Source organism: Melanostigma gelatinosum (genome assembly GCF_949748355.1).
Source record: "Melanostigma gelatinosum genome assembly, chromosome: 22".
NCBI lineage: Eukaryota > Metazoa > Chordata > Actinopteri > Perciformes > Zoarcidae > Melanostigma > Melanostigma gelatinosum.
Window position 1 is genome coordinate 3,123,474 of NC_136655.1, and position 13,473 is coordinate 3,136,946.

General features: G+C 44.0%; 1 protein-coding gene across 1 annotated transcript in view; it reads right to left on the bottom strand.

The window, feature by feature from the left end:
• dgki (diacylglycerol kinase, iota) overlaps window positions 1-11,219 on the bottom strand; it is a 41,182-nt gene extending 29,963 nt beyond the window's left edge. The window contains exon 1 of the mRNA XM_079294517.1: window positions 10,929-11,219. Within this exon, the coding sequence (XP_079150643.1) occupies window positions 10,929-11,140 (212 nt within the window). The 5' untranslated portion in view covers window positions 11,141-11,219. The remainder of the gene's footprint in view (window positions 1-10,928) is intronic.
• Between the last annotated feature and the right edge of the window lie 2,254 nt (window positions 11,220-13,473).

Consider the following 13,473-nt stretch of genomic DNA (forward strand, 5'->3'; position numbering starts at 1 on the left):
GAAGCATGCAGCATTCCTCCCTGCGTCTGTCTGTCTGTCGTCCTCCCTGTCGGCCTGTCTGTCTGCACAGACTTCAGTGCCTCTCCCTTCTGATCGTGTCTGTCTGTCTGCGTGTGTCTGTGTGTGTGTGTCTGTCTGTCTGCGTGTATCTGTCTGTCTGCGTGTGTCTGTCTGTCTGCGTGTGTCTGTGTCTGTCTGTCTGCGTGTATCTGTCTGTCTGTCTGCGTGTATCTGTGTGTGTGTGTGTCTGGCAGTCTGTGTCTGTCTGTCTGCGTGCGTCTGTCTGTCTGCGTCTGTCTGCGTGTGCCCAAAAACCAGCACCTTTATGCTGCAGGATCAGACACTTCAGGTGGTCGTGGTCCAGCCGTGACCCCGGTACCACACATGTGCGAGTACACCTCGAGTTGCAGGAAAAATCTGGTATGTGGGTTAAACACGTAAATAATTGGGTTTATTAATCCATGTTTTATTGAGTAGTGCTACTGTATATCTACAGTCTGTGGTCATATATCGATACATAACTTCAGTTTGATTCTAGCTGCGTTTTCACTCCACTTTAATCAGTGTAATATATTTAATTATGGTCTGCTCTTCTCTTCTCTGTGTGTCTCTGACAGGGAGTGGGTGTGTGAGAGCAGCTGCAGTCGGGTACACTATCAACTCTTATTAGATCACTCTCTCCACACACACACACACACACACAAAGCTACATGCAGGCACTTCTGGACAACACACTGTTCTTGTGAATGCAAGTGCAATGTGACCAATAACACACACACACACACACACACACACACACACACACACACACACACACACACACACACACACACACACACACACACACACACACAGTCATGAACACAGAGAAGAGCACACAGTATCAGTTGCAGCCCTTAATATAAATTGAACAAATACAACTGGAAACATGTCAAACACTTACATCACATTGTTGTGTGTGTGTGTATGTGCAGGTGTGTCTGTGTGTGTGTATCCGGTTGTGAGGCTGGATACAGGAAGCCTGACTCCTTCCCTCTCCTTCCTCCCTCTATTTATAATCTCTCTCTCTCTCTCTCTCTCTCTCTCCCTCTCTCTCATTCATGTTCCCCAGAGGATGAATCCTAATGACTTTGCTGACCCTCTGACTTTTTCACCTCACCATGAAGATTGTATTTTTAGTTTTCGGGGTGAAATGTCTCCACAACCACCTTAACTTCATTAAAAATACATATATTTAGTAACAAACATTAAAAACTGCCTGCCCTTCACTTCCCTTCTCCATTGGCCTACATTGCTTCTCCTCTGAGGGAGGATGAGGAGGAGAAAGTGAGTGTGAAATAGAGAGAGAGAGAGAGAGGACAAGAGGACACATGAAGAGAGAGGAAAAGGAATAACAGTGAGGGAGTGAGGGAGTGAGGGAGTGAAGGAGAGAGCATCTGTAGGCGGTCTTGGCTTTGCCCAAAGGCCTTGGCTTTTCTCCTCATCCTCCTCCTCATCATCATCTCTCCTTCACACGTTCACTCTCTCCTGCTCTCTCTCTCTCTTTCCCCTCCACATCTTCATCCCTCCATCCACCTACTATTTTCCCTTCCTCTTTTTCACTCACTCACACGTTTTGGTTATCATGCTATTGTTTGTAAAGTGTGGTTAATCCAGCGGTTTCAAACACAGAGTCTCTCTCTCTCTCTCTCTCTCTCTCTCTCTCTCTCTCTCTCTCTCTCTCTCTCTCTCTCTCTCTCTCTCTCTCTCTCTCTCTCTCTCTCTCTCTCTCTCTCTCTCTCTCTCTCTCTCTCTCTCTCTCTCTCTCTCTCTCTCTCTCTCTCTCGCGCGCAGAGTCAGCAGAGTATCTTTTCCAAAACTCCCACTCAGAAAACCCACTCTGTTTCTATAAGTAGAAGAAAGAGAGGACGGGAGCCAGAGAACTGCTTATCGTCTGTGAACTGCACTATGAACACAGTCATAGTGGTGGAGTGTCAACTCAACATAATGCTCTCTCACACACACACACACACACACACACACACACAGCCAGCAGGGGAATGTGAAAGGCAAAGAAAGGAAGCACTTCCAAAGGTGATAAAGCTTCACCAACATGAACGCCCAAAAGAAGACCCACAAATGTGTTGAAACGAGGCTTTGAAACACAGCGTACGAACTCAAATTCAGCTGATACTCTGTTATAACGACCTGCGTGTCAACAACAACACAGAGCTGTCAATAACAGCAACACACACACACTTCAGGTGATCATTGAGTGATCACACCTCTCCAAACAGCGACTGGATTTCTGTGATTCATTTTGATTGGATTGTTTGCTTTTGCTGACTTCAGGCGAGTCTTTTTTAAACACAAACACGTGCACAAGGTGTGTTCGTGGACTGAACGTGATGCAAACTTTAGGCACAAAGTCAATGGAAAGACACAAATGCATGCAAATGGTTGTCAAATCTTGTGCTAGCTCAGGTTTATGGTGACAGAATCAGAAAGAAACTGATGGGAGAGACAATAGAAGCTATAGCAGTTCCTGAGAACGGCACAGCAACGTTAAAACTATCCAGCATACATCAGCAAATACATGTCGTGAACCAGAGCCAGAACAGAGGAGTGATACTTCCCTCTCCTCACATTGTCCTCTGACACCTACATAATTACACAGTCTGTCAGTGGGTATGCACGTGTGTGTGTGTGTGTGTGTGTGTGTGTGTGTGTGGGAGGCATCAGATCCGTGCTGTGCATCTCTATCTGACCTTTACTGCTTAGAATAGACGCAGAAGAGAGAAGAAGAGCAGAGAAAATGAGAAACGGAGAGATGGACGGAGAAAGAGCGGAAAGACAGAAGCATGGAAGCAAGAAAGAGAGAAAGCAGAGAAAAAAGGAGGATACGACGATAAACTGGTAGGAAGAACGACAAAGTACAAACAGAGAAAGTGAGAGAAACAAAGTGTACCGTCTCTCTCTAACCTCTACAGCTGCCTAATAAAATTAATTATTTACTAATGACTCCCATCTAACCTGAGCAATTAGTGCGCGCACACACACACACACACAAAGAGAGAGAGAGTGGGATAAAGATGCTGTCTCACTAATTAGAGCGTGCCTCTGCAGCTGAGGTCTGCTAGGTTGTGTGAGAGAGTGTGTGTGTGTGTGGGCGAGCTAGTGTGTGTGTGTGTCGGCGAAGTAGCGTGTGTGCATTTGAGTCAGGGACAAAAAAAATCCAAAACTAGCAAAGTAAACGCTTAATTGCAGAGAAGAAAATAAAAACGAAGAATAATTTAAGTATAGAGTATATTGTGTGTTTGTGCGTACATAAGTGCATATGTGTGTGTGTGTGTAAGTGTGTGTGTGTCAGCTTTGAGGTTGAGTGGGGACTCATCTTTGTGAGAGCTGAGAGATGATCAGTGCTCAGTAATCCTACCTGCATTAGACACACACACACACACACACACACACACACACTTCCAAAAAACCAGCGGTTAATCCACGCAGCACATACATGTCTACAATAATGCTAATGTGTGTTTGTGTTAACAGAGGTCTATAAATAGGGAGGTGTGCAGATGTGCAGGACCTGGGACTAGTCTAACCCGTAGTCCACATTCTCCAGAGAAATGAAACCCAAATCTCTCCTCTGTGGATGTGGAGCTGACGGAGCAGCTGTGAGCTCCACCAAATTAGTGAGCGCAACCATTATCAGAGCCACAGATCTCTTTCTCTCTCTCTCTGTCTCTCTCTCTCAACCATCAAAACCCTTTGAAATACATTGAAAAGATGATTACACCCGACGATAAAGCGATGATAATAAAATCTAAAAATAAAATGGCCTTTTGTCAGACGGGGAATCCATCTGGCTTAAAAGAAAAATGAGCGACCAGAGGTCAGAAACGTAGTGGGAAATTAAACTTGTGGTCTTTTCTACCTATAAAAATGAATTTCTCATGTTATTTCCTGTTAATTTACCTTCAGCTCCCTGCTGTGTTCTTCGGCTACACATGTAAGTGAGCGGTGTCATTAAACCGAGCTGAGACGGAGATGGACAGAGTTAGAGCTGCGCTGATGGAGTCGCTGTCACCTCAGCGGTCGACTCCACAGGTTCATTATCGGCTCGGAGGAGACAGACGGACTTACTGGAGGCGAGAGAGGAGGCGAGAGAGGAGGCGAGAGAGGAGGCGAGAGAGGAGGCGAGAGAGGAGCTTACACATCATCCACTCAAACGGCCATCCAGCCAGCCAATCCTCCACCACACCGACCGGCCTCTCAGGTAAAGGTTTAACCGTAGGGTTCAGTTTCATAATGTTAAAGTTGCATCAGCAGGTTTGACCTGAAGGGTCAGAAAGGACCTCCAGCTCACTGACGTCCTTTCACTCGGTCGGCAAAGCAATCACTCACCAGCTGTCTGTACGTCCAGACACGTTTAAACACAGGCGGTGTGTCAACGTGTCCGGCTCCATGCTGACTAGCTCTGAATGAATGGTAACACACACACAAATCACACAGCAGCAAGTCAACGTCAATCACAGACGTAAGAACCCAGCAGGTATAAAATATATATGTTCATACCAATAACTGCTAATCAGTCAATCTCCCGTCACTACAGCTTCTGACTGAATAAAAAACTGAACCGTGAGTAAAGAATCCTCTATAATCATAACAATAATGAAAGGTTTTCTGTGCACTGCGTTAGTGTCTTTCTTCTGCACACAAGACGTTCACTGCGTTACGACACATGAAGGGATTAGATGTGATGTTTGGTCAGTAACAGGCCAGAGAACTTTAGGTTCAACCACAGCGAGACTTAAGACTTCTAACAAAAGGCCTCTTTTGAAATAATGAGTGAAACATAAAAGGTGTTAGCCGGCCACATACGTCTGTTAACGTCTTCCAGAAACCTCCTTGCACAATTGTATGAGAGTGTGATAGAGAAGGAAGTACTTGACTAATCTTCACCACGTCGAGGTTCCTCTTCCTCTCTGTTACACCAGGAAGAGGAAGATCCACTTCTCTTTTCTCTTCTGTTTCACCTTTCACCCTCTGGTTTTCTTTTTTCTGAGCTCCATTTACAAGCAGGAAAAGCCTCTTACGGCCAGCCAGACGACTAATAAGGAGCGGCTCCTGACAGCCAATCCCCCATAATGCCTCAGCACACTGCATTATGGGCAAAATAACCCCCGACACACACACACACTCGCTAGCACTCTCAAACACTCCTGAAAAGGCTAGGAAAGATAGAGAGAGAGAGCGAGAGAGAGAGCAGAAATCTCACTTCTGTTCCTAAAACAGACACCATCATCCCTCTTCTTGATTGATATGCACGAGCATACACAAACACACCGCCAGCCAACGGGAACGCCGTTGCTCAGAGAAGGTGGGGAGGGATGTACCAACACCTCGGTGTGTCTACGATATGTGGAAAGATAGAGAGAAGAGGAAGAGCAGAGGAACACACCGCATCATCATCATCATGACTGACGTTTGACCGAGCCAGGAAACAGGTACACACTCCCTTCAATATCACGGCATCCGTCCTGTACAAAAAGCTTATATTCACCTTTAACCCTCACCCTAAGAGGGCAGCCACTTCCTCCTCCAGAACATGCTTAAAGGGCCTCTAAGCAATGTGTTGGGCCAGAAAGTTCATTTTAATTACTTGTCTTTGACAGTAAAATATTTAGTCTGTAGTCAAGTAAATGATGGGAAACTCTCAAGAGTAGTCCAATAAAATAACCAGCTATGGCTGGAATTAACAAAACCGTTGATGAAAAGCCAACTGCAGCTTTAGCGTCACACCCGATGATACACTGGTTTAAAATAATACACGACTGCTGAGCTGTTATGTCTTTTGAATTATCCATACATCCATACAGCATACTCTCCTCCTACTCCTCCTAACAGGAGTATCATAAATATGCATGCGTATATCTGTTCATCCATCCCGAGGAGGAGATGAGAGAGGGGAAATTGTGTCAGTGAGCATTGTATTTCACCAACAATTGGTGCTCTGATCGTCTGCTTAACAATTCATGAGTGTCTTTAAGCTGCCCGGACTCTGAGCCAAGCGGTCCGCTGAATTTCACACCGACTGAGCAACCGAAGCGACTCCTACACTGGTTGTGTAAAGCACGAGGGAGCAGCTCTTCCTACAGGATACTATGCAGATGCATTCAGGTGAAAGCTCTCATTCCTTATTGATTTTAGTGGTTCAATCCACTTTAGCCCCGACGGGGGAAGGGAGCAGGCAGTTAATCACCATGTAAAGGAAAACACAGGGTGAAGAGCCTTTTTACTAACAAATATTTAATCTTACATATCATTGTTACAGAGGGATCCATGAACACAACGAGATGAACCACCAGCGGATCACCAAACGTATTACGAGTCATCCTCAGAGATAATCTGGGAACCATGAACGTCCAAACGTTTGGGCCAATGTCGTGATATTTGATTGGATAAATTAAAACGTTGACCTGCTGCTGGTGCTATAAAGAGAAGGGGATTACCAAAGTCACAGGGGTTCATCCTCTGGGGACCATGAATGTCTGTACAATGTCATGAAAATTCATCCAACAATTGTTTGGATTTCATTGTGGGTAAAAATGGTAAATTAGTGAATGGTAAAGTATTGCTGATTTATGCACCAAATCGATGATTTCTTGAAATGCTTTAAGTGCATAATCATACACAAATACACGAAACCTGACACATCTTTACTTTTTGTACCACGAGATTTAAAAAAAGACGTGTTTAATGTTGTTCCTTGTTGTGTGTAATCAGTATTCTTTTTCCGTGTTGGCCTCCTAATCTTAATTTCCCAAGGGGGGGGGGGGGGGGGAGCCGGCGCTGTTGCGCAACACTGATGCATTGCTCGGTTAGACAATTACCGTATAAGCAGCGCGGCATTACAGTGGTTTCTTAATCTGAAATCTCTCTTCCCTTTCGGCTGTTGACGCGTGTTGGCTGTTGAAAGAACTGAAAACTCGGATCACACGGTTAAAAATTCATGAGCGCCTTCCAAGAGCCCGAAGGTACGTATACGCCTACGAAATCTGATAAAGGCTCGACTCAAACACGTCCAAGCACATTTTTTAAATGTAAATGTTGTTCTAGATCAACACAATTAAAGGATTTGGCATAAAGGCGGAACACACTAGACTTGTGAGCTTTTCATCATCAAGTTAAAGATATATCTGCGACCTTTAAATTCATTTTTGGAGCAAGTTGACTTTTATTGCTCCACCTAATGTATCAGTTCTCTGTTGGGTAATACAGTAATTGTCTTCCAGTCTTTCCTTCCTTCTTTCTCGTTGTGAAACAGCTTTGACTTAGTCTCTCTCTCTCTCTCTCGCTCTCTGTATTTTGGCCCTAATTGAAGGCTGAAAAGAGAGTTTTGTATTCTGGCAGCATCAGATGATGAAAGGCCTTTGATCGCTGTTTACCCCTTCAGGTGGTTCACAGCGGGAGCGACATGAGATACATTTATACATCTTTTCATGTTTCTGCCTCTCTTCATGGCTCTCCAGTCTTTCTTCCCCGTCCCTACTGTACCGTGTACCGTGTGCCTAAGAAGACATGACAACCCAAAGTGTATTGTGACCAGCTCTTATTGTGATCCGTTGTTTGTAAAGTGGGCTGTAAATAGTGGAGGGATAACGTTACGACATCCTGTCCTGTGGCACTTTGCTTCTGCACCAGTTCCCATAAAGGACGATGGTGAAATCTCACCACACGATAAGCTGGCTGACGAAACAAAGCCTTTGTTTCTTTGTCTTCTTTTTTTCCCCCTCTTGGGCAAACGGGTCATGGTGGCATGTTTACCCAGCAGAGTCATGGTTTAGTCTGCCATGTGGAGGCTCAAGTGGTGGTTCACACACACACACACACAATAGTAAGACGTCTACCTATCTTGACAGCTGGATTCTCCCCAAAAAAATGCATAAATGACCAGCTGACTGTCACAGACAGACAGGAAGTGTCTGGAACCACAACTCTCTGACTCACTAGCTCGCTCCCTGATTGGGCGTCCAGCTGGTTGACCGACTCGCTAACTGAAGTGATGTCTTACACACTACCTTGGCGTGCTGACTAACTGGTTGGCGTGACACACACACACACACACACTCAAAGCAACTGTCTTTGCGACTGTCATGCAAGGCAGACGGGTGAGACGTCTAAGAATAGATAAAAGGACGGACAGTGTTCTGAGAACACACGCAGACAAAGTGTGACGAATGTCTGCCAGATAAGTTACCCGTGCCTTGCGCTGCCATAAACACATCATAACACACATGCACACATTAGCTTTGATGTTCAACGCCATCATTTCTCAGCTCTTTCATATCCCCTCACATGGAAATTCAATCCTTGGCTCTGGCCACTTCAAAGCTAAACCACCTTCTTACGAAGCATCTCTCTCGACCGGCTAATGCCATTTCCGCCACACGGCTGAAGAGGAATAATCACAGACCCTTCACAGCTTTTATCTAATAAGGCCAAAGATCAAAACTACACCAAGACACGGTGGCATGTAACTGATGCCCTGACCATTGTCATACGGAAGAGAAGACATATTTAAAGACACCGGACTGCATTCATACGGTGTGGAGGATTCAAAATAAAGAACCTGACAGAATACAGTCTATTTTCTCGAATAAGTGAGGGTGCACTTCGTCATTAATAGTAAAAATGTTCTTCTTGTGTTTCCCCAGAATACATTTGTATGAACAGCAAACAATGGCTGCACTCACACGAGCCAAATGTTCTGTTTCCAAATGAAAGTAACCCAACAGGGGATTTCCAATGAGGCCGTTTTAAAAGTACATAAAAATAACTCGGGGAAACGCTGCAACGGGAAATATTGTGACGATGTTTCCCCATCACTATGAGGCAGCACTATCAAGCGAGTAACTGTCTCCAATTAGTACGAAAAAGAAATAGTTTGGCATTTTTGGGTAAATGTCCAATAGACCGTTAAATACATTTATAGTCCAGCACACAAACCACTAATTAAGCAAATCAAGAGGGTCTTAAAATAGGCTAAATGTGGCTAAATGAGACTACAAAAGAGTCCCCCTTCAGCTTAATGATGGCGACGTAAAGTCATGCGATTTGATCGGCAGCTGAAGAATAATCAGTGCACATTTAGACGCCCCAATTGTCTCCTTCATATCCCAAATTTATATTGAATCAACAATGAACCATGCTTCTTACAGAAACCCTGCATAGCACATATCACAACAATCAGCTTTTATTCCACATTACATGAATGAGAAAAATGTTCTGACATGCACAGTTTACCAAATCCAAGGCAACAGATGTATCAGAACAAAATATTCCCGCTATCATTAACTTGGACAAGGCGAAGCAGCTGTGCCCCCCCCCCCCCCCCGCCCCCCGATGATGCACCGTCTCCTGGAAACTTAACAAAAGATGGTTTGCCTCAGAGAAAACAAGCAGAGGAAGAAAGACTCAAACGCTGGTTCAAGTGAAGGATGGTGAGTCTTCCCTTGGTAATGTAATTGACTTACAGTACTTTAAAAAGACTGTGAATCTTCAAAACACAATATTATAAAACCGGATAAATTATCATCTGTCAAATGGATTGTAACAGGATCATCCTGTAGCATCCCTTCTTTTGTAAATTAGATGAACCGCCTTCCTAAATGACCAGTTAATTCTGTTTTAATGTGTTTAACTTGATGCATATTTCATCTGAGTGGGACGTTAATTACTGGTGGCCCTTATCATCATGTTTAATCAATATTAATTTAGAGAATACAGATTTCACCAGGCCGATGTATGACCTTATCTCTGTGTAACTCTTAAGACCAGCCAAAATCAAATAATATTCAATAGACTCTGTTGCTTTGTTTTGCCACAGTTTGCAAAAATAAATAAATCAGATACAAACAAGTTAAAATGATTGATTTTACCTCTAAATGGAGATCATTTTGGTTGACATACATTCACAAACAGACAGATGCCAAATTCCTGACTGACATTTGACAACAAAAACTGTGTGTGTGTGTGTGTGTGTGTGCTTGGTCTATAGCCAGTGTTCACTATCAACAGCAGCTGCCAGTCGCACCAGGGTGTCAGGCTGCTGCTGGCATTCACACACACACACACACACACACACACACACACACACACACACACACACACACACACACACACACACACACACACACACAACATTGCCCACAAATCAATACTGTTTCTGCTCCCCCTCCCCTCACATGCTCCAACACCACTGGCAAATGAGCGTGCGCGCGCGCACACACACACACACACACAACAGCATTGTTGCATGTGTAAAATTGTTTTGATCCATCACTGCCATGGGCTAAAATGCTGCTGCTGCTGCTGTGTGTATTAATGTCATGTTGCTAACTGCACGACCACCATAAGACGCAGTCGCACAGCTGTTCAATAGTCAACATGTGTAGCTATATGATAATTTAGCTTTCAAAAATTAGCAGAAAAAATAACCCCTGTAATATAATCCCTCAGTCTCTTTGTGTTTATCATCAGCTTCAGCTTGCTTACATCCTTACCACAGCATTAGCTTATATACAGTAACCATAAGGGGCTAGCTAAATGTTTGTTTGGTTAAATCGTTGCACTGCTGTTTAGTTAGTTAATTTAATATTATTCAATCTCATTGTATATATTGTGCATTTTTTATATTTAATATATTTGACTGTTATTTTTATTGTATATATTTTGCATTTTTTATATTTAATAGTTTTTATTGTATATATTTTGCAATTTTTATACTCAATATTTTTTACATTTTTTTACTCTACTTTGATTGCTTTACCTGTATCATAATGCTGCTATAGCGGGATTAATAAAGCATTTATCTATCTAAATGAATAACCGATAATAACATCAACATATCCCCTCTGATTAGCATAATGTCCCAGCATCCTCACCGATACGAGGTCTGTTTTCTGAACGCCAGTCCTCTTAGTTTATCCTCCAGTGTCTCCTGCTCCATGTCTTGCAGGCTGCTGATCGTGTCGCTGCAGCAGCCGACGCCAGCTTCCTCCGAGGCGGCTCCGGACTCCGAGTCACCTCCGTCGGCTCCCAGAGAGGCCATGCGCCCGCTGAACCCGCAGGTTCGCTCCTTCGCTTGGGGGTCCATTGCTGGTCCGGTCTATGGATGTCTCGCCTCCGCTCTGGACCCCCCTCTCTACCGGCTTATGCCGGTGGTGGAGAGGAGAATTGGGGGCGTTTTTTTGGAGGGGGGAGTAAAAACGACACACGCTAACGTTCTCGAGCGGTTTGACCGTTGTGATTTTCAGACCGTAGACCGCCTTTATGTACACGGGCAGCCAGGCACGCGCAGCACGCGCAGCTGCCTGGACATCAGACCGAACTGCAATCTCACGAGCTCCAAACCAACTGGAGGAGAGCTACGTCAAGCTAGGTAACGTCAACCAGGAAGTGTAGCGTTATATCCTTCAAAATAAAAGCTCTCAAAAAACGTCTTTATTTAATTACAGCTGGAGAAGAATATCTGAGAACTAGTTGAACAGAAATAATGTAGACATCTGTACTGGTTTGAATGGTTATTTCTGAAAATGATAAATCCCATGATATATATATATATATATGCAGTTATCTATACATATAGCTATCTTACATATATTATCTACTACACATTTTATTTCCACTTTCTCTATGTGCACAACTGTAGTTTAGTTATTTGTGGTCACACACGACAAATATCATAAGACGCTCTTATCATTACAACACTCTCTGACTGACGGACATAATCATGGACTTTGTTTATATTTTGGCGTTGTGTATGTTGTGGATTTGCGGGTCTGAAAAAGGCTTTTATTCTTTTTTTATATACATGACCGGAAGTCGGGTATTTGATTCTTTGTGCGAGTTGTTGTTTTTTTTTAACTGCGAAAGCGCGGCGAAAATTAACACGTTCAACTAACTGCAGCATCCTGTCTGTCTGTCCGTCCCTGTAAACTCAGCCCCCCCCCTCTCTGTGTCTGTCCATCCATCTGGCCCATGGGACGAGCAGCGTGGCATTGTGGGATATTCCCTCTCCTCCTTTCTGCAGCATCATCAGTCAGAAAGTAGGGCAGAGGGTGAGCGTGCACGCACTCTCTCTCAGTGTATCACTCTCACACACTAATCACACACACACACACACACACACAGACCATATGGTGCGTTCAGGGACTGCGTGTGTCAGAGCCTTCCCGATGATAATATCCTCACGTTGCTCTTCTTTATGTTTAATCATTCTTTTGGTCTTCCTAATGAAAACATCAGGCCACATCTGTCCGCCTGCTGTTGTCACCTCGCTGCACTGAGCCACCAGGTTTACAGAGTCAACACTGACCCGAGCTGAACTGTTTCACCTTTGTGTACCTTTATTTTTTGTTGTTTTTTTCCAGCAGTGGAGCATCTGTCTGCAATCCTATTCACCATAAATAATTTTACGAAACACACCACGTGAGATTACAGACAAACACGCAGTCATTGTAGTTGTAATAACTGCAGTTTGGCTGCTTTAATTTGTCACTTTGACGCTTTTGAATATTAGTTTGATTTCCAGTTCGTCAACATTTGGATTTAGAATCTGGATTTTTTTTAAATTTAATATCACAAAATGTTGATTTAATAAGACTTAGTACTGTCTATGTTGACATCATATCTCCTAACTTTGATTTAAGTCAACATTTTGACTGAGAATCTTTTAATTTAATTTAGTAACTCATCATTTTGTCTTAGTAAGTCAAATGTTTTGTCTTAGCAGCTCATTATTGTGACCTACAATGGTCATTTTTATTCTTATAATGCATAACTTTAAATCAATTTTGTGCTTCCACTGAGCACTAATTATGAGGCGATGCTGCTGATCTATTTCAGGATCCTGGTCACGGTGGAGGACACAACGCTCCTCTGCAGGCCGCTATGTTAACCCTGAGACACGTGTCTGTCCTAATGGAGTCTAACTTCATTTAAGCTGCACAGAAAACGCTTTGAAGACAAAAACTATCCATCATACGTTGAAGTAAACATTACATTTCGGGCAGTTGTTGCACTTGTTTTGAAAAGTTTTTTGAAGAGAACGCCACACTTAAGGAAACAAGAAAAAGAGTCTTCTAGCAGCATTTATGAGGCTGTTTGTGAGCACCAGACTTCCTTTAGTAAGGCTCTCATTTTACTGCAGCAGGGTCTGACAGTCTGCCCCTCTCAGTCCTGGTTCTGGTTCTCTCGTTGCCTCCCTTCCTTCCAGCGGGTCCAGCAATACGTCCTGGGTCTCCAGCAGCGTGGTGTCGGTGTTGGCTCCCAGAGAGGAGAAGCTCTGCTCCTGTAGGAGGAGGAGGAGGAGGAGGAGGAGGAGGAGGAGGAGGAGGAGCTGCTGCTGCTGGGAGGTGAGCTCTCCTCCTCCCTCCGGAGCTCCGACTGCAGGTCCAAGGCTGCAGGAGAAGCCGGATCTGGGTCTGT